The sequence below is a fragment of the Diabrotica virgifera genome, chromosome 3 (genome assembly GCF_917563875.1).
Source record: "Diabrotica virgifera virgifera chromosome 3, PGI_DIABVI_V3a".
Classification (NCBI taxonomy): Eukaryota; Metazoa; Arthropoda; class Insecta; order Coleoptera; family Chrysomelidae; genus Diabrotica; species Diabrotica virgifera.
Window position 1 is genome coordinate 186,120,155 of NC_065445.1, and position 27,382 is coordinate 186,147,536.

At 31.0% G+C, this 27,382-nt stretch overlaps 1 protein-coding gene across 3 annotated transcripts in view; it reads left to right on the top strand.

The window, feature by feature from the left end:
• Window positions 1-27,382, top strand: part of LOC114328092 (proton-coupled amino acid transporter-like protein CG1139) — a 170,757-nt gene that overhangs the window by 120,845 nt on the left and 22,530 nt on the right. For all 3 annotated transcript variants that reach the window (XM_028276848.2, XM_028276850.2, XM_028276849.2), the window contains exons 3-7: window positions 9,576-9,671; window positions 10,613-10,763; window positions 12,352-12,473; window positions 16,222-16,306; window positions 17,859-18,167. In XM_028276848.2, the coding sequence (XP_028132649.1) occupies window positions 9,576-9,671; window positions 10,613-10,763; window positions 12,352-12,473; window positions 16,222-16,306; window positions 17,859-18,167 (763 nt within the window). The remainder of the gene's footprint in view (window positions 1-9,575; window positions 9,672-10,612; window positions 10,764-12,351; window positions 12,474-16,221; window positions 16,307-17,858; window positions 18,168-27,382) is intronic.

Consider the following 27,382-nt stretch of genomic DNA (forward strand, 5'->3'; position numbering starts at 1 on the left):
TTTCTTTTCTTTTTGAAATTTTTCTTCTATTTCTTTCAGTTTGTTCTCGTTGTATTTTCTCTTTTTGCTTCTACATTTTCTTTTCATGGTTTTTCTCAATTCTCTGTATTCTTCTCTAGTGCTTTCTTCTTCACTTGTGAGATTTTTGAGTCTTACCTTTCTTATTGCTTCTGCTACTTCTTGACATTCTTCGTCATACCAATCTTTTGTTTTGTGTTTTCTTTTGGTTTTCGCTAGGATTGCTTTACTTGTGTTCAAGATTGCTTCTTTTATATTTTTCCATTGTTTTTCTGGGTTTGCCGTTTCTTGTTCCCTGATTAGTCTGTTGGTTATTCCCTGTTCATACTTCTTCTGTGTGTTGTTATCTTTTAATAGTCCTATGTTGAATCGTTTTCCAATTTTTTCTTTTGTTTTATTGTTTTTCTTTATGTTATGCTCGAGTTTGTATTCTGCTCTCACCAAGTAGTGGTCCAAGTTACAGTCCGCTCCTCTCATGCTCTTTACATTTATTACATTGTTTGCATGTTTCTTCTCTATTAAAATATGGTCTATCTGATTTACTGTCTTTTTATCAGGGGAAATCCACGTTCCTTTATATATATCTTTTCGGCGTAATTGTGTGCTTCTTATCACCATTTGCCCTTCTGTTGCAACGCCTATTATTCTTTGGCCATTATCGTTCGACACCTCATGCTTACTATATTTCCCTATTATGTGCTTGTATATATTCTCTCTTCCGACTTTGGCGTTGCAGTCTCCCATTATTATTTTGATGTCAAACCCTGTTGTTTGTTGTTTGTTTGGGTTTATATGACTGCGGACACTAAATCCATTCGCCAATTTTACTATTTTTTATTTTATTAGTCATTTTTTCGTATCTTATCCTAAAACTAATACTAATATAATAAACAATTCTACTAATAAATAATTATTTTTGTATTTTTTTTTAATAATTTTTTATATATATATATTTTTATTAATTTTTTTCCAAATGATGTTCTCAGAGTTCCACAGCAAAAACTGCAACATTCTTCTTTAGCCCTCTACTTCATTCGAAAGCTATTTTACTATGGACTGTCCAAGTTCGTCATTCATTTTTATCTACATATTTTTTTTATATTTTTTTAATTATTATATTTTTTTTCTATTTTTTTTTTATATATCTTTTTTTATATTTTTTCTTTCTTTTTTTTTATTATTTTTTTATTTTTTTTTTATTTTTATTTTATTATTTTTTTTTATATTTCTTTTCTTTTTTTTTTCTTTTCTTTTCTTTTCTTTTTCTTTTAACATATAACAATTTACAAGAAATACTTACTCTATATTTTACAATTACAATTTAAGCTTAATATCTAAAATATGTTTATACAATAGTCGGTATACCAACTCATTATTTTCTAATGTTAATAAATAATTTAAATTAATGGGATGGTGGACATCAGTCAAAGAATACAGTGAATTTAAAAACATATTAACTTTATTAGAGATAAGAGAACAGGTCAAAATTTTGTGTTGTAGATTGCCCAACTGTCCACAAATACATTGTGGACTATCAGCTATATTAATTTTAAATAAATATGATGGAGTAAGACAGTGGTCAAATCTCATTCTGCATATGGTTCTTATCATATCTTTTGTTGACTCCATTTTAGAAAACCAAGGTTTATCCGTTATATAGTTTCTGATTGATCTGTAGTGGTTTCCTGTATTTACGTTTTCATCAATATACCTTTCTTTCCATTCTTTCTTAATCTCTTTGAATAAATTTGATTCAATATCTTTTGGCGTACAAAGATAATGGGTTAATACTCCTTGTGTCACCGCGTTTTTAGCCAATTCATCTACCACTTCATTTCCAGTTATTCCACAGTGGCTTTTAACCCATGCCAACTTAACAGACTTTCCTTGTTGCTGAAGTTCTTTAATTTTATTTATGATATATAATTCAATGTAGTTCACTTTTGATTTAGGATTTATAGCACTAATTTTACTAAGAGAACTTTTACTGTCACTAAAAATTATAAACTTTGAATGATTTATATTAGATAAATATTTTAGTGCTTCCATTATCGCTATTAATTCAGCTGTGTATATACTCATAATAGAATTTAGTTTAAACATTTTACTAATTTTATTTCTGCTATCCCAATAGGCACATCCCACACCTTCAATATTTTTTGATGCATCTGTATATAGCATACAATAATCTTTGAACATTTGTGAACTGTCGGAGATAAACACTAATTTTCTTAAAGATATAGGCAACTTGCTATAGTCCCTTAAAAAGTATACCTGAACTTGTTCCATACTATTAAAGTCAATATTATAATTTGGGTTTATGTCATATTTATAAAGTTGTTTATCATATATTGTCATTTTTGAATATAAATCTACCATATTTAGAGTTTTCTTTTTTATCCAATATTTTTCTGTCAAGTCTGCTAAAAACAGTTGATGTATTTTGGAAATTAAACTTGCCTTTTTTTCATACAATCTAACTAAAAGGTTGATGCCAAGTTTTTTTCGTCTTATATCCATCGGCATTTCACAGCATTCAACTTGTAGATTATTTATCGGTGTACTTCTTAGGGCTCCTATACACAATCTAAGGGATTTATTAATGATTTTGTCTATTTTATTTAAATGACACTGTGATGCGTCACTGTATAATATTGATCCGTAGTCGAATATAGCTCTTATATTATTTTTAAATAACAACAAAGAAATATTTGGATCTGCTCCCCAACGTAAGTGTGATACGAATCGAAGAAGGTTTATTCCTTTTTCTGTTTTTTTAACTATATGGTCTATATGTTCTTTCCAGAGAAGCTGTCTATCCAGAGTAATACCCAAATATTTAACATAACTTTGTACAGGATAGGATATATTGTTTATTAAGATGTGATTGGGTATTTCTTTTCGTTTTCTTGTAAAAATACATAATTTGGTTTTGGAATCAGATATATTTAGTCCATGTAATTCACTCCATATTTTAATATGTTTGTCTCCTTCTTCAATGGATTTGACTGCATTTTCTATTTTAATGTTTTCTTGATAAATAACTATATCATCTGCAAATTGTAAAATTTTTGTTGAGTTTAAATTTTTTTCTATATCAGAAGTGTAAATTAAATATAACAAAGGGCTTAATATTCCTCCTTGAGGTAAACCACCCATCGCTAGTCTTGGACCAAATGTGTTATTATTTACCGATATATAAATTTTTCTACAGTCATACAATTTTATTATTTTTTGACAGAAGCATTCTGGCAGACCTATTTGTATCATTTTGTTATATAGTATATTTAAATTAACGTTGTCGTATGCTGCTTCAACATCTAATAAAAGAGCGATTACTGAAGAATTTTTCGTAAACGCTAAATTTATATCTGTTACCAAATGACTCACAGCTTCCACAGTAGAATGATTTTTTCGAAATCCAAATTGTGTTTGTGATAATTTATTGTTTTTTTCTAGCCAACTTTCGAGCCTAAGTTTTATCATTCTTTCCAGTGTTTTTGTTATGCAGGAGCTCAATGAAATACCTCTATAAGATTCTGCTGAATCAGGATTCCGATTTGTTTTGAGAATAGGAATCACCCGGTACTCTCTCCAGTTATCTGGAATATCTTCTGATAACCATATTTGATTAAAAAAATTTAATAGTGTTTCTTTCCCTTTTTGATGTAAATTGGTCAACATAATATAATGTACATTATCTATACCTGGAGAAGTATTTTTCTTATTCTTAAGGCTTATTTCTAATTCACAGAAACTAAATGGAATTGAAAGTGGATGCATAGAGTTTTTTCTTTCCATTACATTAATTTTTGAAAATATATTATCTGGACATAATTTTCTTAAAAACTCCTCAACCCATTCTCCTTCAGTCACTGGATTTACTTGTGGTTTAAAAATGTTTTGTAATCGTTTGGCTTGATTCCACATATCTTTAATTGGTGTATTTTTGTTTAAAGTTTTACAAAAATTTCTCCATGCATTACACTTACTCTCTAATACAACTTTTTTGGTTTTCGCTACACATTTATTATAATTTATATAATTTTGTATATTAGACTGTAGTTTAAACTTGCGTAAAGCTAGTTTTTGTTCTTCTATTACCTTTTTACAATTGTCATTCCACCAAGTTTTTCTAAATCGTGGATTAGTCCCTGTTCTCTTCTCCGGTATACATATCTTACAATATTCGTTTAATTTATTTAAAAATTGTTGGTAATTTAAATTATTATCTATTTCCATGAAATTATCAGTGATAGAAGAGAAAAGAGACCAATCCGCTTTATTTATGTTCCATTGGAATTTTGTATTTACACATTCCGCTTTATTAACATTAATATTTGACTTAATAATAATAGCAAAATGATTTGATCCTAATGTCTCGTCCACAACATCCCAATCGAAAAAATGACTAATATTTGCTGAGCATATTGTAAGATCTATTGCAGATTTATTATTGCTATTCGGTCTACGCATCAAAGTTTCTTTACCATTATTTAAAATTACAAGATTACAGTCCTCAATAGCTTCTAACAGATTTTTTCCTATAGTATCTACAGTACTACAACCCCAAACATAATTGTGGCTATTAAAATCACCACCGATTATAAAAGGCTTCTCTAGACTATTAAAAAACTTTTTCCATTCATTTAGAGTGATTTTAAGATTTGGTTTTACGTATATTGAATAAATGTTTAACTTTTTTCCGGATTGAATTTTAATTGATATGCTATTGCACATTATGTCATTAATTTGGTGAAAAGTAGGACTGTTGTAAAATTTTATTAATTTTTTCAAAAGGATGGCTACTCCACCATATCCATCATCTCTATCATTCCTAAAGACATTATAACCAGTAAAGTTAATAAAATTACTTTTTTTTAACCAAGTTTCTGATATTAATCCTATATCTATTTTATTGTCATACAAGAATTTTTCTAAATAACCCTTATTTGTTTTAATTGATCTCGCATTCCATTGAAGAAATGAAACGTTAGCCATCACGAGGTAATAATAATTGTGAAATATTGTTTTTTAATAATTCCAACGTTTTTTGATCTAAATTGTGATTAATTTGATTTAATGTTGCTGAAATAAAGTTTACTATTATTTCTCCTATATTATTTTGATTATCGTTTTGTGTTTGTGTTGTGTTAGAATAAATGGGATTATTAAAATTATAACAAGGCTGACTTTGTATTCTTGGTGTTTGCAAAATTTTTCTGCGTGCTTCCATTGTTTCTTTATCTACACTACTAGAATCAATACTACTTGATCTTTTTCGTTTAGATATTGTATATTTATTTGAAGTATTTTCTTGGTCTTTACTTACTGTTGAATAACATTTTTTATATTTATTATTAGCTTCATAATATGTTATATTTTCATTATTCATAACTTTTTTAATATATTCCTGTTTTTGTCTTTCTGTACAATCTGCTCCCTTGTCAGTAGCGCTGTGTTTTCCTTTGCACAATACACAAAGTAAATTATTCGGATTGGAACAATTAGATTTGTTGTGTTCTTCGCCACATCTTTCACACCTATCTTTTCCTCTACATTGGGCACTTATATGCCCAAATCTCAAACACTTTAAACATTGGATTATTCTGGGTGTATAATTTTCCACCTCGTATATCATTTTTTCTATTATTACATTTTTTGGTATAGACTGACCTTTAAAAGTGACAATTACGGTTCCTGTTTTTACATAATTAGTATTACCATTATCTTGAATCACTTTCCGCATAATTCTTTTTACATGTAATACTTCGAATTTAATTCCAAATCTAGGTTTAATTAATGATAATAAATCATTATCTTCTATCTCTTTATCTACCAATTTTATAACACCTTTCTTTTGAGTAAAAAACGTTGGAATATATGCCTCATACTCTTTGCTTTTAAGAATTTGAGAATCAATTAATTTATTAGCACTAGCAAAATTATTTAGTTCTACCTTGATTTTATTTCTACCAACTACTGTAATTTGTGTGATATTATTTTCAATTTCAGGTACTGCACTTAAAATCAAACGGGCCGTGCCGATCCTGTGTAATCGACCAATGTTACCGTTTTTATTTTCTATGTGTACTATATAAGGTGCATTATCTCCAAATTGATATCTATGTTTTAATCTTAAATTTATTACTTTATTTAAATTTTGCTTACCTGACTTATCTGTTTGATTTAAATTTGTCAAAGTTTCATCGTTATTACAACTAAATTTGTTACTTACCTCAATAGTACTACTTGTTTGGTTTTGTTTGTTTGTTACCTTATTATTTACTCTATTGTTATTTTTATTTAATTCCTCATATTCCATCATCCCATCTCCTTCCATTTCTACATAAAATTTACCTTTATCTGGAGGTTCGGGTGGTATACCTTCCATATTATTTGTTTTCTGAAATTTAACTTCTAGGCGCTAAATTTCACACTTTCTTACAGATCACTGGTTTAGTACTTCTTTATACTACTCGTAATACTCAAAAAGTTAAGAAAAAACCTTAAAAATTAATAATTTTTAGGAGAACTTCTAAATAAACTGCCTTTCAATTTGACGTTTATTTGACATAGAATTATATTGATGTCAAACCCTGGTAATTTATCATATTCTCTTTCCAATTGCTCGTAGAATTCATCTTTTTCTTCTTCTGTGGCATCTTCAATCGGTGCGTGTACATTTATTATACTTATGTTCCGTTTGTCCCCTTTTAATCTTATTGTATATAATCTATCTGATATTGGTTTGAATGCCATTACTCTTTCCTTCCATTTTCGCTGTATTATAAAACCTGTCCTAACCTTCTGGTTTCTCCCCCGCTTTTAAAAAATACCACGTCTTCTATTTCTACTATTTCTGTCTCCAATTGTTTTGTCTCTTGTAAAGCTATTGTTTCTACATTATATCTTTTAATTTCTCTAATTAATTCTTTGAGTTTTCCTGTTTGGTATGTGCCTCTTACATTCCATGTACCCAAGTTGACTTTTAGTTTTCTTTTTATTTTTACTTATTGCCTTGTCCATTGCCTGCGTCGTTTCCGTCATATTTTTCTCTGTTGCAAACTGTATCTTGTCATTTTTCGGCTTTTCTTTTTTATTGCTGTCTTGATTTGTTTTATTTCCATAGTTCGTAATCCTCTTCTTTGCATTTTTCGTCGTCATTTGTTTCCTTTCATTGCTGTTGCCTAGATTTTTGCTTTGGTCTCTACCACCAACGTTTGGTTCTTTCCATCCCAGCGCCATATTTCATGATCGGCATATATTTTCTTATACCCTACTTTCACTTTTCTCCCTTTCTTTCTTAGTTCAAGCGCTTTTTGTCTGACACGTTTGTGTACCATTCTGTCGTTCTGTGATAGGTCATCGTTGATATAAACTAGACCTTCTTCTCGATTTCTCAATTTGGTTTTGTTTCGCATGATTTTTCTTTTATCTTCTTCCTTTTCAAGCTCCACCAAACAAACTTTTTCTCCTAACTTCAGAGCCAAATTTTTTTTATTTGAAAATTAATGTTAAACTACTGGCTTTTCGAATTTATAAAATATTTTTTCTACGGACAATATTTTAAAAGTTATTCTAAATGACTCTAAACTACAAAATTTCCAAGATTTGGAATTAGGATTTTTGACTATATGTAATACCTAAATCATTTTTTATCTTTTTTTAATACCATGTTGATAGTTACGATAAGTCTTTGCCTTTCATTTGGTACCCGTAGAATTACCATTAGGGGAGTGCATATAGATTTTCACTTCGGAAAAAATCAAACAAGATAGAACTTTTTGTAATTTCATTAAGAAATGTTTAATAAACAACATATCAAAAAGTTCTACTCGAGAAGTGGGTGCTTCATTTTTTATTAAACAAATGAACTACGAAATTAGATGTTTTCTTAAATTAACTCCGAAAATATAAATTTTAGAAAAAAACTGACTTGACCATTGAAAAATTCAGAAAATTTTACAAAATAAAAACCTTATGTAAAGAGTTTTCTAAAATTAAATCTGTTTCTTCTATAATTTTTTATTTATAACGCTAAAGTCACCATTCTCACAAACATTGGTGCACTGTAAACTGCTAGCGTACGGCGAAGTGCATGGTTGTGTTATTTTAATGTAATTGTTTAACTAATGGATCAAATTAAATTTTACAAATTGAATATGAAAGAAGAATAATTAAGCTATCTTATGGTTATAATAAAAAGAAATAAAATGTATGGGCATAAGTACGGTGTGGGCGGAAAGTGAGCCTTACATGAATTTTGTTTAAAAATGATTTAAACATGATGTGTAACTACATAATACAATTTTTCTTATAAAACTCTCAATTTTGCGCAACTTACCTTTCAAGCATCTTGCTAAATGATGTTTCATTCAAAAAAAATCTCAAAAATTTAATTCAAATGATATGACGTCTCAAAAAATGTAATATTTGAAATCTTCGTAGTTTTATAGAATTACCACCACTTTAAGACGGCATTAGGTACTCAAGTTTGAACAGATCTATTACAGTTTTGTAAGACTTTTTTAAAGCTTAGGATGTAATCTTTGAAATGCACTAAATTATTTTACTTTAGAAATGAAATAATCTATTTCTTTTTGAGAAAATTAAGAAGGATAACAAAAATGTAATACAAAAACCGAAAATTACCAGCTAAAAAAATGTTTGTACAAAGTGATCAACACTTTGTTCTGTAAAACTTACCTAAAATACATTTAATAATAAGCTTCAACAATAATAAATGTTCAGCAAATAATTTTTTTTAATTCTTATACAGTATGTCTGCGTAACTTTTTAACTTATTGATAACTTTTTCATTATCAGTTTTACGAAAAAAAGTTATTCCTTATAAAATACTCTGCATCGTATATAATATAAGATACAATCATCAAATATCAAATTTAATTAATTTTATACGAGGTATGTCAAAAAATATGAATTTCACTCAAGAGTAAAGTACCTTTACATTTCACAATATCGAAAATTGTTATTAAGAAAAGTTGTTTGGAATTCAAAAATTTGTTATAGTGCGGGATCCAGATATACAGATAAAATATGTCGATCTGAAAATGGCTAACATGACTCTGCTATAAGAAAAAAAAACCGGAAAAAAATAGATGAAAAATCGTTCTTTATGTAATTATTTAGAAGTTTGTCAAAGTTTTCCAACATAACCTAAATTTTTTTTGTAAAATTCAAATATTTTTACTGAGCTTAATGTGATCCAAAAAATTTGAAAAAACTATTTGAGTAAGTATATGAATATGTACTTATGCTCATATTTTTTTAGATTTTTTAAAGCAAAGAGTCGCTCACGAGAAAGTTTTTTGCAAAAACACATTTTTTCGAGTGCATAATCCCAAATAAGAATCCAGCCTAGTGCAGATTTTACCGTCTTATCCCGCTCTAGCCTTTAATTAATTTAAAAAGATTGTGAGTACCTAGAGACTTTTGTGTCCATACGATTCATATTTATGTCCATGTATAATACATCTATAAGGAATTTTATTAATTTTCTATTGATAAGTTCATGCCTATCATTTTTGTTTCAGGATAAATTTACCAAATAATGATCAACTTTATACAGTCGACATTGAAAAGAAAGAATATTTTCCTCATGAACACAGAGAAATTTTACACCCGAATACGTAAGTAGTTAATTTTTTTTACGCTTTCACTATAATAGTAGGTTGGCAAGTATGCTAAACTTGCAATTAATCGAGCTTTATGGGGACCTATTGGGTTGTGAAGATTAGGTCCTAAAACGAAAAAAAGTTAAGTTAGATTTTCCATATTAGTGCGAAATTTTCATTTCTTAATTTAATTTTCCATTTCAATCTATCGTTTTTTTCCGATTTTAGCGCCATCTATCAATAATTCGAAAAAATGGCTCGAATATTGGCATTAGTTATTTTTACGTAAGGAATCCAAATCTGCCATAAAAAAATGGGGCTCCTATTTAAGATTTTAAAGTAACCCCCCACCTCACCTCCGTGGGATATCATCTTTGGTGTCATTTGATAGATTTTTCAAAAATATTGAATACATACATGTATTTTTCATTTTTTCGATCTTATGTTCATTTCGCGAAATATCACGGGGTTCACATTTAAAATTTTAAATTTACCCCCCACACCTCTCCGTGGGGGGTCGTGTTTGATATGATTCGATAGATTTTTGAAAAATTTTGAACAAGTATTTTTTAGTTTTTCGATCTGACATTCATTTCGAAAAATATTCGCTTTTTTCTTGTGAAATTTTGGGACACCCTTTCCTTAAGCCCCGTCAGATTTTTGAAATATACACTGTTCTAGATTTTGGATGGATTTTGTTTTTCGGATACCTCTTAACGAACTCCCCTGTATTCTGAGCCAATATAATATTATGGTAGAGCTACATTTACAGAGTACAAGGTTTCTCCCCATGTGATTTTCTGACCCGCTCGAGTAACTGCAAAAATCCCCGCTTGGGTTCCCCTACTATAAATAATTTGAATCCTTTTTTATAAATTAAGTAATTCTGGGTGAATTTTGTCAAAATTTCTGCACTACTTTTATTTTATAATAATAATTATAATTTTATGTTTTAGATATTTTGGAGCGGTAGTGCATATAATAAAAGGCTCATTAGGAATAGGAATCTTCTCAGTACCTAGAGCTTTTAAAACTGCTGGATTATTAGTTGGAACAATAGGAACTATATTTGTAGGCATCTTATGTACATATAATGTGCACTTATTGGTAAGTTTAGTAAATTTTATGTAATTACATTTTCTTTAATACATTTAGAATTAGCCACCATTAATTGCTAACATACACATCCCTCATTTTCATGTATATAATAACTTTTTATTTTTATTACTTATTATAGTAGATAAGGGAGGATTGGATGCTAAATTTGCAGTAACTAAAGCGTCATGCGTACCTATTGTGTTGTGAAGATTAGGTCCTAAAACCAAAAAAAGTTAAGTTTTCCATTTTAGCGGTGATTTTCCATTTTTTAATTTAATTTTCTATTTTCAAAAGTCGTTTTTTCAGATTAGAACGACATCTATCGATGATTCGAAAAAACGTCTCGAATAAAAGTTACTTTATTTTTACGTAGGAAATGAGAATCTGCAATAAAACAATGGGGTTCCAATTTAATATTTTAAAGTTACCCCCACCCTCCTCCGTGAGGGGTCGTGTTTGATATAATTCGATAGGTTTTTAAAAAACATTGGACACGTATACATATTTCAGTTTTTCGGTTTGATGTCAATTTCGCAAAATATTCACTTTTTTCTTTTAAACTTTGTGACTCGCCCATCTCCATACGCGCCGCTCAAATCGTCAGATTTTTAAAATATACAGATGTTTTAGAGTTTTTTAAAGATAGATTTTTTACGGACTGTTTCCAAAGCACGCCCCTCTATTAAGAGCCTATATATGGTAGGGGGACATTTATAGGGCACAAAGTTTCTCCCCATGTGAATTTCTGACGCTCTCGAGTAACTGATAAAATCCCCTCTTGGGCTCCTCTACCATTATTTCTAGAGTATCTTCCTTTTTATTCTTTATAAAGGAATATGTTCCTTTCTGTTTAAAAAACCTTTAATAGAGGGACAGATAGGTTTCTTACCTAAACAAGCAGGTAGGTTGCGTCTAAACAATCAAAAGTGCACCAATCTTTGAATGACTGCATGGCTATATACCGATATACGGAAGGAATATTCTCTACTTTCGTCTGTCCGGCAAAGTTCGACTGACGAGCCATAAATGGCGAGACCGGTCTCGAAAAGGCAGGATAGACGAGAATTTTAATATTCCTTTTCGTATATTATTTACACATTATTTTCATACTTTGTTTAAAATAGAAAGTTGCAATTATTTCCTCTTGTTTGACGTCCAAAGTATTCTGCAATAAATACCAGGAGCCATCTAGTGTCCTCAAAGTAGAGGCACAGATAGGTTTTTTACCCAAAGAAGCAGGAAGATTACTTCTAGACAATCTAGAGTGCACCAGTCTTTGAATGACTGCATGGCTGTATACCGGCTACCGATATACGGAATATTCTCTGCTTCGAAACCGGTCTCGAAATGGCGGAATAAACGAGACAGTGAATAAACCGTTTCGTATAATATTTATATTATATATTATGTATAGAATGGCTGAAAGACTTCGGTCGATGGCCTTTTGGTACATTGTATCAATAAAGTATAATTATCTGTCTATTATGTATAATATATAAATTAGGTACATTGTCTTGCATGTCGAATTAACATTAAATCAATATCGGAATTGGCTTAAATTATGTTTTCTGTTAACACCCAGGTCCGCATATTATAGGTTCGTGCTTCCCACAAAATATGCATCAGGACCAGGACTCCAAGCTTGGGATTTTCAGAAACTGTGGAGGCCATTTTCCACACTGGGCCGAGTTGGATTCGACCATGGGCGTTCTGTGCGAAGTAAGTAAAAGATTTTTTCATTAAAATTTTGCGTAACTTATATTTGATTACTTAGTTCTATAACTTGGATTTGTCAAAGAGAGAAAAATTATGGAGAATACAATAAACGGTTGGCAATTCCGGGAATAAAGCCGCAATGTAATGAAAATAGAAATAAAAACGGAAACCTTTTGACAAACCTTTGAAGCATAAACGAAATACGTTTTATTAATACATTTTTCCCTCACAAAGAACATTAGATACAAATACGTTTTTGAAAACAATAGAGGACAAAAATCAATGTCGAATAGAGAGTTACACTCGTAAGTACATATCAAATCTTGGATGTAAGAGCACTAATATCAGCAGAAATGGGAAGCGATCATTAATTAGTACCTATTGTGAAAAATCATAATTAAAGCACATAATAATTGATAACAAAACACCAGATTAGGCCACCAAGATAAAAGTCGAAAGCTTACAGGGTAAATCCACAAAATACCTATTCCAAAAAAGAACAGAAAAAAGCACAAACACATGTACCACAGAAAGTGATGGAGTCAAAGAAAGTGGGGCAAAATTTAGGTCTAATATCTTAGCCTCAGCCAAGGAAGTTCTTGGTGAAAGAAACATCAATAAAAATAAATCGCTCCCAAGACAAAAAACTTCATTGTTTTGTACAGAAGTGAAAGAAAAATGTAAAGAAACGAAAAAAGCTTACCTCAAATACATATCAACCAAGACACAAGAGTCATATTAGTCCATGTGGTGAGACCGCTCCCGTCTGAAAAACATTTCTAATTCGGTTTCTCTGCGGATTCACATTCAAAAATATCCCCTTTAATCAAATCTGAAGGGTGCCGGAAGGAATTTTTGGGCAGAAATTGTTTAAACAATTTTTTAAACAAATACATAAGATCGCCTTTTATTGCTCCAAAAAATATATTTTTAGGTTTTTTGGATCATTATAAACAAGAAAGTTATTTTGTGATTTTCTCAAAAATTGACAGTTTTAGAGTTATAGGTGATTTAAAATCTAAAAAATGCGAAAATAAGCATTTTCGTGGCTTAAAAACTCATATTTAAATTAGTATTTTTAAGGGTACCAATAACTTGGAATAAAGTTTAAAGATTCCTTTTCAAGATTCCGAAGAGTGATCGGGTCTAACTTCAATTTAGACCGTAGTTTTTTAATTGTTAATGATGCGTCTCCATCCGGTGTTTTTGCCGGTGCGGCGCGCACTATTTTCAAAAATCTCCTATTTTCCTCCGAAAAATATTTTTTCTAGATTCTTTGGGACGCGGACGTTCTAAATAAAATAAGTTTCTTGATATTTTTCTCAAAAGTTACTAGTTTTAAAGTTATAAGCGATTTAAAATGCGCAAATGTGTTTTTTTGTCATTTATCGGATTTTAAATCGCTTATAACGTTAAAACTATTAACTATTGAGAAAAATGTCAAGAAACTTATTTTATTTAGAATGTCCCAAAGAATCTAGAGAAAATATTTTTCGGATGAAAATAGGAGCTTTTTGAAAATAGTGCGCGCCTCACCGGCAAAAAAACCGGATGGACACGCATAATTAACAATTAAAAAACGACGGTCTAAATTGAAGTTAGACCCGATCACTCTTCGGAAAAGGGATGTTTAAACATTATTCCAAGTTATTGGCACCCTTAAAAATACTAATTTAATTAAATATGAGTTTTTAAGCCTGGAAAATGCGTATTATCGCATTTTTTAGATTTTAAATCGCCTATAACTCGAAAACTGTCAATTTTTGAGAAAAATCACAAGATACCTTTCTTGTTTAGAATGACCCAAAATACCTAAAAATATATTTTTTGGAGCAATAAAAAGTGATCTTATGTATTTGTTTAAAAAAATTGTTTAAACAATTTCTGCCAAAAAATTCCGTCCGTCACCCTTCAGATTTGTTAAAAGGGGACATTTTGAATATGAATCCGCAGAGAAACCGAATTAGAAATGTTTTTCAGACGGGAGCGGTCTCACCACATGGACTATATGATAATTAGGTACAAGACAATTAGAAACGAAACACATCCACTTATAAAAGAATAAAAAATGATCACTGGAAACGTTTTTCGAAATAAATGGAACACATAGAAAAGGATGCATAGATTGTCTATCTAAAAACGCTCTAAACAGTAATAACAAATGACGCTAGAACTGGAAAATCGAGAACTTATCACAAATCAAGATTTTAATCTAAGTAAATACTGAAATATTCTGGAGCAGCAATGACAGAATAATTAACAACATTAATTAAAAAAATTGTAAAACACAATAAAATACCGAAAGAACGGAGAAAGAACGAACTAAATCTACTATTCAAAACAGGAGACAAAAAACAGACTATCTTCTGTGTAATAGAAAAGTTTTACTAGATATCATAAAAGCTATTGAAAACGTCTACCAAAAAAACAAAATGGAAATCAGAATAGATGGATAACTAACAGAACCTATAGAAATAAGCAGCGGAATAAAACAGGGGACTCACTGAGCCCTATTATATAGTTTGCAAAGATTGGTCTATAGATTTAACATAAGAACAAAAGAATCCATTACAATAGTAATCAGCAAAGAACCAATCAAATGTAAAATAGAATTTGATGGCATCAGTATTGAACAAGTAATGGAAATAAAATACCTTGAAATTACACTGTCCAGTTATGGAGAGCTGGGCAAAGAAGTGAGAAATCAAGTACAAAAAGCAAATTGACTGGCAGGATGTCTTAATAGCATTATATGGCGAAACCGACATATTAACACTGAGATGAAGTCAAGAATTTATAAAGCCAGTGTAAGACCAATAATCTACTACTGAAAAGACTACTGAAAATGGCAGAGATGAAAGTGCTGTGAAGAATTACTGGAAACACACTGAGAGATCGAAAGAAGAGTGAATATATTAGAAGAATACATTACGTACAGTGTATAAACGAATGGATAGTAAATGAAAAAAAAAAGACTGGAATAACCACATAAACAGAATGGGAGAGACCCTTGTGGTCAAATTAGCAAAAGATAAATCAACAATCGATAGAAGTATCGGCTGACCGCGCAAATGATAGAGGGCAACGTTCCATGGAGATATCAATCGGCCAATGAACAATCAGAATTGCTTACAAAGAGGAAGACAAAGAAGAAGACAATAGAAGGTGAGTTAAAGATATATCACATATGCTTAAGATATATAATTTTCTATCCTTGTGGGATCGGTACTCACCGGAGGGACCGCAGACGTTCGGAAACAATTAGCGTCTCTTTGCAAAGACAATGACGTCGACTTTGCAAAGTAACAAGACACTTACTCAACACACACACTACACATAACTCCCCTGACTTAGTGATAAGTTATACAATTACGTGGCTAAAGGTTCTAGTTCTAAACCAAAGCCAAAATCAGAGAAAAAAAAAGATCTATAATAATAATGTAAGGTATCAAAACGAATAGCAGGCAATCCATCACAAAAAATCAACTTCAAAAAAGTGAAAAGACTACTGTCTATCTACAACGCTGAAAAGCATGCTCCAAAGAATAAGCAAACCGAAGGTAGATCTAAATGATATACAAAAATACGATAATGTATAACTACGACTTGAAAACACAATGTTGTTTCGATCTCTTTTTCAAATTCTGTCTATATCAAGTCAAAAATTGTAATTTTGCCGTATTTGCAAGAACAATGAAATTATTAAAACCATTTTGTGATCATTTTAATAACAGTCACTATTTATTTTTAGAGTTTTTATTGAAATTGCCCTTGGTCTAACTTATTACCTATCAGCTGCAGTATACGTTGTTCTTATATCAGAATCATTAGCAAAAGTAAGTATCACTAGCCATATTTTATATTTAATGTAAATGTTATAACTGCAGGGTGTAACAAAAAAGCAGGTCATAAATTAAATCACATATTCTCGGACCAAAAATAGTTCGATTGAATCTAACTTACCTTAGTACAACTGGCATATCGAAAAAATACTGAGAGGCAAAAAGTTTTAAAAATATTGTGTTTAACTAATGACACCACACTAATAATTTAATTGAAACGTACAAAAAAGTTTGGGGGGTTTAAGGAAACAAAACCCCCATAAAATTTTTATGGGGTGCACAGATTTCAATTTTGTTTTTTTAATGCACCTGCCATAAGAATGCCACATGTCCATTTTCAATAAAAAATCTTCAAACAGTTTTTTAATATAGTGGACAAAATCGATTTTCATTTTGTAACTTCAAAGAACTGTACCTTTTTTGTATGCATATTTAATTAGGTCCCAAAAACTAAAAAAAATAGAAAAGTTAAGTTTTCCGTTTTAGTGTTGATTTTCCATTTTTTAATTTCATTTTCCATTTTCAAAAATCGTTTTTTCCTATTATAGCGCGATCGATCCATAATTCGAAAAAATGTCTCGAATAAAAGTTACCTACTTATTTTTACGTAAGAAATCCAAATCTGCAATAAAAAATGGGGGTTACTATTTAAGATTTTAAAGTAACCCTTTACCCCACCTTCGCGGCTGATCGTGTTTTTGTCATTCGATAGATTTTTGAAAAATATTAAACAACTATTTTTCGATCTGATGTTCACTTCCTAAAATATCGCGGGGTTCCTATTTAAAATTTTAAAGTTACCCACCAACCCCTCCGTGATCGAGGGGTCGTGTTTGGTATCATACGATAGATTTTTGGAACACAATCATAAACTTGTCAGGATGACAAGTTCCACAATTAAAATTACGTTCCACAATTAAAATTTCCTCTGTTCCAGTGTTACCGTGCATCAAAGTTTGTCCGACTAGACTCAGTTAACCTATTAAGAAATTTTCAGCTTGTTATTAATAAACTTTTTTGGTACGCGGGATCCAGGCCTAATACCATATATAAATGTTTTTAGTAATTACAACTTTAATTGAGTGGGGCAAATCTTAAAGTTTTTGGATGTCGACGATTTATCTTACTTTAGTATTTCACTGTAAATTTAGTAAATTTTATTTCGTCAGTAAATTTTGGGAATATAATGATTGTTTTCATTCAATTAAAAGTTATGGCCACACCTAAATTTTGTACGTTTGGAAAGGTTTTTCTTAAAACGTTGGATACCAATGATACTGTGATAATTCTACGTTGTGAAACCATATTGTATGTATCCCTCGTGATCAACTATCTTGGTTTATTAAGTCCATGCTTTATGCCAGTATAACAGCGACTGAAGCTGCTGTTGTACCAGTGATTCATATGGGAGCCAACCTGTTAAGAGTACAAAACTTGCAGTACTACATCTTGCTAACCTCCATCGGATATGCGAGATATATAAATTAATGTACTTTGCATTTCGTTATTTGTACGATAATTATAGATTTTGTTTTATTTATTCTAGCTCATAGCACCGTATTATCCACCAGCAGCAGATTGGGGGTTGTATTTTAAGTTAATCGCTCTAGCGATACTGCTATGCTTATGTCAGATACGAGAACTGAAGCATCTAGTCCCATTATCATTAACCGCTAATATAACTATTGTAATAGCTTTTGGAATAACTCTATATTACATTGCTCTTACAATTCAGAAGGTAGATATAAACGAACGACATCTATACACAGACGTAGGAAGCCTTCCGACGTTTATAAGTACGGTTCTTTTCTCTATTGAAGGAATTGGTACGATTATGCCTGTGGAAAATTCAATGGTAAGTTATTTTACAGATTTTATTTTTCATTGCGTTAATGCAAAAACCAAAAATATCTTTTTCGTTTCTTAATTTACTCCAGGAACTGAAGCTTTTCACCTCGCAAGTTTTACAGAATGGATCGATTTGCTTGAAAATTTGAGAACAAGTAGTGGATAGTCCAAGGATCAAAATCTATATGATGCCGAAAGGCACTTTTATAATGGGGATGGTTGCCACCCCATCTCGGGGGTGGAAATTTTTTATTATATTTTGACCGCAGGCCGCAGAAGTTGATAAAAACATTCATTATAAGCAAAACAACGTTCTACACATTTTTTGATAAAATTAATAGTTTTCGATTTATTTGCTATCTAAAGTGTTAGTTTTATATCTAAAAAATCAATGTTTTTCGATGGTGTACTCATTTACGGTTCACTCAATTTTTGCCGTAGAAAAAATTTTTTCAGACCAAGTTCTTGGGAATTAAATAACCTACAATTTCATATTGAAACATTACTTCGCATCTCTGATGCTAATCATTCTATTCTGAAGAGAATTGCATTTTTTACCAAATTACAAAAATTCGTTATTCGCTTTAAACTCCAGCTTTTTTTAAAACTAATCATTCTAAGCCAGTCAAACGTCTAAAATCTATTAATAATAGGTACATAAATAAAGAATAATGAATAAGGCCAATGACTAAAAACACCGCTAACTTACATTATTATGCTTCCAATTGGATTTCTCCTTTTTTTTCAATAAAATATATTGATTTTTTAACCGTACCTAACTTCTTTATTTTTTAGCTTAGGCTGCACCTACACTGGATCCGTATTCCTCCGATCCGATCCAATCCGACGTCGGTTTAAAAAATAAACCCATGGTATTAAATGGCTGCGCCTATATTGGATCCGTATTTCTCCGATCCGATCCGATATCGACCGACGTCGAACTGCTTCTCTGCTGTAGCTTCTCCTATCAATCGCCCGGTATCGCATCTGAAAAATACGGATCCAATGTAGGTGCAGCCATTTAATACCATGAGTTTGTTTTCAAACCAACGTCGGATCGGAACGGATCGGAGAAATACGGATCCAATGTAGGTGCAGCCTATTAGAAAGTTTGGTAAAAAAGAATTTTGTAGGTTTTTGCAAGATCTATAAGGCTATTAATATTAACTCCTTTTAAAATCCTCAGTCACAGTAAGAGGTGACATTGAAAGGGTTGGTAAAGGTGGATTTTGCATGTTATGAAATAAGCTACAATTTCATATTTAAATATTTTTTATATCTCTGATGCTAATCTATCTATTCTGAAGAAAAGGGCATTTTTACCAAACTACAAGAACTTGTTATTCGCTTTTAACACCATTTTTTTAAACTAATCATTCTAAGCCGATCAAACTTCTAGAACCTATTAATAATACATAAACAAAGAAGACCAAATCAGGTCAATGACTAATTTTAATTAGGGTGGTGATTAGGGGGTTTTTTCCGATCACTTTTTGCTGAAAAAATAGGGACTGGCATTCTTTTCATTATGATTCACTTAATTTTTGAGCCAGAGACTTTTTTATTTTTGGAGATAGATATTTTTAAATACTCTAACTTAGTTTGAACAAGTTTTCCTCGAAAAATGCAAAGTTTTCCCGTCTTTTGACTTTGAAACTACAATATTTAGCATTTGACGAAGAAGAGCTAACATATAATAAAATATACCTCGATTACTATTGGTCTTAAAGAAAATTAAAAAAACGGTTTTGTTTATTTTTTCAATTTTAACTATTTAGAATGGGAAATAAGCCACAATATTATTAAAAAATGATTTTTATTAACGTTTCGACGCCCAAATCGGGTGCCGTTGTCAAAATACAAAATACTATTAATATAAACAAAAATGTTGTTGCTTAGTAAAAAAATTCTTCTAATAATTTATTTAATTTGACTCATTTATATCGGCAATTCAGATACATATGATACATTTTAAAGTAGAAGACTTGAAAATGATATTGTTTTAAAAATCATTTTAAAGTCTTCTACTTTAAAATGTATCATATGTATCTGAATTGCCGATATAAATGAGTCAAATTAAATAAATTATTAGAAGAATTTTTTTACTAAGCAACAACATTTTTGTTTATATTAATAGTATTTTGTATTTTGACAACGGCACCCGATTTGGGCGTCGAAACGTTAATAAAAATCATTTTTTAATAATATTGTGGCTTATTTCCCATTCTAAATAGTTAAAATTGTAAAAATGCCACAAGAAAATAGCTTCAGAACAACATTATTTTTTCAAAACGTACATTTTTGTTAAGTAAAGTTGTTTTGATAAAATGAAAACTTTTTGAGATATTAGCAGAAAACTGAAAAAACATAGATTTTCTCGATATAAAACTAACACTTTCGATAGCGAATAAATCGAAAACTATTAATTTTATCAAAAAAATGTATAGAACGTTTTTTGCTTATAATGAATGTTTTTACCAACTTTTATGGTCAAAATATAATAAAAAATTTCCACCCCCGAGATGAGGTGGCAACCACCCTTATGGTGAAGGCGTCTTTTGGCATCATATAGATTTTGATCCTTGGACTATCCACTACTTATTCTCAAATTTTCAAGCAAATCGATTCATTCTGAAAAAATTGCGAGGTTTTGTCCTATTTTAAGCTTCATTACTTGGACTAATTGGTGAAAAATTGATGCATTGAAGAATTGATGAAGACTAGAAAGTGGTAGCTAATGTCCTAAACCTGATTAATGTGACTAAGAAGAAGATAAAGTTGAAATAGTCATTAGATTTGGTGTCAAAGACAGAATGTCGCAGATATATACGCGTGCTTTATTGACTATAATAAAGCATCCGATAAAGTATGACATCCACAATAATTAATGAATGGCCTGAAATAAAACAAGATAGACTACAATGACCTCAGGAGCATATCGAATTTATACAATACAATACAACGAGAGAATACAACGAGTAAAAGAACGTGCTAACGAACAGCTGTCAGAGAATATTGAAATCAGACACGGGGTGAGAGAGGGGTGCATATTGTCGCCAATTCGTTTTAATGCCTAGATATTTAAGTGATCCTAAAAATGAGGTGAAGAAGGGTGAAACAGCTGAAATAAAATTAAATGAAGTAAATGTCATCTTAGTCGAAAATACATATTTATTTATTTATTTGTCGACGACAAATTTTCAATTTAAATACAAATATTGAAGAACTTCAGAGATTGGTGACCGAAATAGTGGAGTATGGACAAGAATCCGGTCTAATAATGAAAGTAAAGAAAACAGATTTAATGAGAATATTGAAAACTCAAAGAAATAACGAGAATCTTTTCATAAATGGAGCCAATCAATATGCATATCTAGGAACAATGATCAACTTAACAAATGATTACTTCCAGGAGATCAAAATCAGAATAGAAAAGGCCAGAGCAAATTTTAATAAAATGAGAAGAGATTTGGAAGTTGTAGCTAAGAGTTAGGTTGGCTAGGTGCTACGTTTTTTCGATATTGTTTTAGGTAATGAAAGTTTGGACGTTGAATGCGGACAATGAAAAAACTGGAATGATTTGAGTTGTGGGACTGTGGGTGTACTTATAGAAGAATTCTGAAAATATCGTGCATACACATCGAAAATACATCACAAGCAAAGAGGTTCTGAGAAAGATGAAATAAAAACAAGAAAATTGGAATATCTCGGACATATAGGTGCAGGTAAATGCTACACATGCTAAATCGTAATATTGTTGTTGATGGAATGGATATTGAGCAGACAGTAGTGTAATTATGTACTAGCAAAATGAGCAGAAATGAGCAGGGTCAACGACCTGGCCATCTGGCAGTCTCGACATCCGGTCTAAAAATAGGGTGGGGGAATATATGATATTGTATGAGCAAAATGTGGTGGAACATCTGGCAGTGAACACCTGCATCCGGTCTAAAAATAACTCAAGGTTAATGACCAATATCTAAAAATAGCTCAAGGTCAGCGACCTGGGCATCTGCTTGTCTAGACAATATCCGGGTTAAAAATAGCATTCGACCAATCAAACTCACGGTCCTTTTAACAAGTCTTGACACGCAACATCGAGAAGTAGGGGTAGTGGATAGAGTAGGGGGAGGGTTAATGTGTATAAGAACCCGAGACATGTAGACATGGATCATAATTATAAAATGAGTGCTACATATCGAAACGTATTCCTGGGTGAACGCCGGTTTTACCTGAACACATCGAACTCAAAATTTGTTTCTGTTTGCCTAGCACATGAATTAAATTTTGAACCGGTAGTTGTTATCAGTGGTAACAAACAAGATCGTGTTTTGTTTAGTGAACCTGAGTGGTTAAACTTTTTATCGCATAAAAGTGTAATTGACAGTTTCATGGCAGGGAATCCTCAACAATCGATTAATGATGGTAAAGTACAACTAGAGTTCATGCATCTACCCCACATGTCAGTTGTGAAAGTTACCAATGGTGAGTCACAGATAATTTTGGGTGCCAATTCCATTGCATCGCTGTGGACAACACTTCCAATAGTTAACTACCTTTTGGAAACTTTGAAAAAGGAAAACTTTATCGCTTCGTTAAAAATACTAAAGATGGGAATTGATTCAAATAATCCTATTGAAACTGGGGTGAAAATAATGGAACCAATAAAGAATATAAATAAAACAACTTATGGGATGGCGCTAGAGTTAATTCATAGATATCCAGAGCTACTCTATGATCAAATTTAATGAAAATGTTCGTATTCACTACATTGAATCAACTTGTTCGTGCAGAACAAGGTACTGGGAGTTTGTGGCTGCTGACAGAGTAAGATTTCAACGTAGAATAAAAGAACTTGCTAAAATTATTAATCCTGTATTAGATGTAAGCCATAGAAATAAATATTTATATAAAAATTGAATATATTAATTTACCACACCCCCCTTCCACTACAGAAATAAATTATTTTATATGTAGGAGCACATCTTTTAAAAACTAATAGTCACCATGTGTCTAGAAGACGAGTCAGACAAACTGAATAGTTTTTATGGAAGGTTATCCACATTTAAAAACTGGAGAGGGTTGGTTCCTTCGATTGAGTTAGCAGCATATGGATTTTACTATTTACAAAAAGAAGATATTGTAAGGTGCTTTTGGTGTCATGTAGAAATTTATCATTGGTTGGCTACTGATGATGTGTATAAAGAACACATCAAATTTAGTCCAAACTGCAGTTTCGCACAAATAATTCACTCCAAATTTCCGAAATACCAGATCAATAAAGAAATCCAAACCGAAAACAATCAACTAAATGGAAAAATTAATTTATATGTAAATGTGCTTCTTAGTGTGGTACATTTTGTGTTTTTGCTATTAAGTATCTACGTAAGTAGAAAAATATGATCCAATATGTAGATATAAACAAAAACTGTGTATGTTAAATTATTTACGTCAGTGAAATAAAAATAATTTTTTTGTAAAAAAGTTTTTTATTTTAATATTATAATACATTATTTTTATTAATCCATGAATTATGAGTAGAATCCATCCCTAACCATTTCACAAACACCTTGTTACCCTTTCTTTTCAATACCTTCTCGACTAAGTAGACATCAGGGTGCTGGGTTTTCATTAATTCTTCGCTGTAAAACGCCCCTTGAATTTCTTCTTTGCGTGAATCTTCTAGTAAGTAAGTCACTGGATTTGTCTGCTTGACTTTTCTTATTTTAAAAATCTCATTTGTCCAGTTGGGTAAATAACCCTTAGAAAACAAATTTCTATATCTCGAAATTCTGACATAATCACCAACTTTGTATTTATTTTTTCGAGGGTCAATGATTTTAAGGTAATTATATGCTGTTATATTCCTGGAATTCTTTTCATTAACTTTGCTAGGAATGGCACCTGTGGTTGAATGTTTAGTATTATTGTACTTTTTAACTATATTAGGAAGATTATTCACCCATTTGTAAGTACCTTGCAAGCTGAACTGCCTCCACAACATTGATTTTATTGTTCTGATGACTCTCTCAGCAATAGAGGCTTTTAAATTCGAGAATGTGCTGTAGTGGTTAATACCATGTGACTTCATGAGCTCATGAAACTGAGAATTGTAAAACTCTTTACCCAAATCTGTTTGAAGGTTTTTTGGTGTCTTCTTCATTTGATTTAAAATTTTTTCCATGGCTTTAGTAATTTCAGTCCCTGTTTTTCTTTTAACCGGTTCCGCCCACACAAATTTACTAAACGCATTAATTACAACGAGAATATATTGGTATCCACTATTTACTTTGGCATAAGGAATCATTATAGCTAAATCTGCTTGAATCAGATCGTTTAATCCTTTGATGATTACATGTCTCCGTCTAAAATTTTTTTTTGCCGGTTTATGCAGTTCGTGTACGACTTGTAATTTAATGTTTGACATCTTTTTCTAAAGGACAACGAAGAGTAATATAAACTACAAAAGTAGAATCTTTATCTAGTTTAAAAGAAATTGTATCACCTTTAAAAATCTTTACTCCTGGTAATTGCTCATATTTATACTCTGTATTAACTGATTTAGATTTTATCATTACATTTCCACTTGAAACATTAATTTGCACTTGATCAACAGTACCACTTAGTGTAAATTGGTATGAAAATAAACCACTTTCCAACATATAATATTGTTTGTTCAAATTTGTTTCTTTCGTTCCTTTGAAAGTTAACACACATTTACTATAGAAAGAAGAAGGATCACACACAAAATATAATGGTGATGGAGATAAATCAGAAGTTTGACAACTTTTTAAAAAATGACTTCCAAATCTATTCATAGGCATTACTGTATTATACCACCTTCTCGAAGTTCCTCAATTATAGATATAATTTCATTCACCACTCCGTCGTTTCCTGCAGCCAGTGATGCTAGGAGCAGTTGTAATCTATCTATTAGTTCATTAAAATCATCAAAGTATTTATACTCTAATTGTTTGCCACTAAATTTTTTGTAAAGTGCACCGCCTTTTTTATTCAATAATTCTTTAGCTAGCTTTCGTGTTATTATTCCTGATATATTTCCAGGAAGCGAATTTAAACGAGTTCTAGGTGGTTGAGGTCTAGTCTCCAAAGCTGGTTTAATAATAAAATTATATTTATCCTTTATTTTTGATGGAATACTTTTTGTAGGTAATGCAGGATTATTGTTTCTATGTATCGCATTTGTTCTACGTAATATATCAATATATTCATTAACATCTTCTTTTTTAAACGATACGGGATTAGCTTTAAATAAAAGCTCGTATAAACCAGGTGTTCCGCGATATGTAACGTCGTTGATATTTAAGTCAGGTCCTTCAAAAGTAATTTGAGAATCTCCAATAGAAAATTTCTCAGTTTCAAGGTCGTGGTAAACTCCCAGGTCGTGGTCGAAATTACCTTCAGTGTCTTCAATGTTAGCTTTAATATAATTCTTTGGCAAGGGTGAAGTATAATTTTCATAAAATTTTTTCATTACAGCTGGATTATTGATCATCTCATTAAATTCTCTAAGTGTATCCTCAAAATACCGATTAATATCCTCATCCGTGGTATTTGCTTGTCCTTCCGACACAAAAGTTTCTTCTGGTTGTATTGTTACTTCCCTCGGAATAATAGATTCATTTCCAAAATTAGTAGGTGTTTTCGATTGTTCATAAATTACACTCTTATTTGGAGATGAATTTTCAGAAAATACACTCTAATTTGGAGATGAAAATGCTAAACGATAATTAGATTTTCGTATTTTATAGTCCTTTGGTGTGAGTGGTTCATATTTAATATTTGGTTCTTGTTTAATAGATGGAACAGTATCGAGTTTGTGTAAAAGTTCATTAAGTGGTTGAGTAATTGGCTTATAGTTTTTTTCTAATGTAGACTGAGATTGAGCTATATCCCTTTTTAAACTGCGATACTTTTTCTTTAATGCTTGTCGCGATAAAAGCAGTTTTCGTGTAACTTTGGGATCCATTGTGTATTCTAAACCACTTCTTTACAGCCTTATATACTTATCGAACCCACACCGATATCGCCCGTTAGATTTGGGGGAGTCTTTATCAATGACAAGAAATCCATGTTTATCTTTCCAGCAGAATGAGCACAAATCCTTAAATTGTTGAAAAGTCATATCAATATTTACATGATCATCAAAGATATGTTTTAAATTCGTAAAGTCTTGGTGAAAAACTACAAGTAAATTAGAATTATCTCTAATTAATTGTTTTGGAATTGCACTATAAGTTTGACATAGATAAAAACAATCCAAGTGTTTATGTCTTCCGTAACAATAATAATTTTGTATAATTTTTTGATCACATGACGGAATATCGTCAAAAATAACTACTGAATTTTCTTTAATATCATCAGGAGGTGGTACATTAATGGAATCATCATATTCTTTATAGCCAATTTCGTTTACAGGCTCAATCAAGTTTCGCAAGTATATATACTTTGGTTGGTACAAAGATTTGGAATATAAATAAATATTTTCAAATCTAAGACCATTTGGATGTTCAATTAAAGACAATAATACGTTAGTCTTGCCACACCCACTTGGTCCAACAATTAGAACCCTTTTGAGCCCATTAAAGAGATAACCATGTTTTACCTGAAGCTCTTTGGTAATATCATCATGGTTTGTAATGGGAAGAGAGAGTTTTTGTGGTTCAATCTTCATTGAGAAAATGAGTTTAAAACTTTGGGTATATATAGCCCAACACCTATATATATAAGAGGCAGACCATGAAAAAAAAGTTTCAACGAACTACTAAAAGAAAAGGACGTGGGGTATTAAACTCACTCATTAACAAGCTCCCTCTAGAACTACATCTCCCCGGATATTCATTTTGTGGACCAGGAACTCGTTTAAAACAGAGATTAAAGCGAGGGGATAAGGGAATCAATAAACTAGACGAGGCTTGTAAAGAACACGATATTGAATACTCTAAACATACTGATTTATCAACCAGACACGAAGCGGATAAAATCTTAGAAAACAAAGCGTGGGATATTGTGAAATCGAAAGACACCCCATTTGGACAAAAAGCAGCCGCCTGGTTTGTTACGACAGCTATGAAAGGAAAACGTAAGTTGGGAATGGGTCTTAAACGCAAAAAAGGTGGTTCTCTTCGTAAAAGGATAAATAAAAAAAAACGAATAATTAAAGCACCTAAAAAGGGAGGATTTCTACCATTACTTTTACCT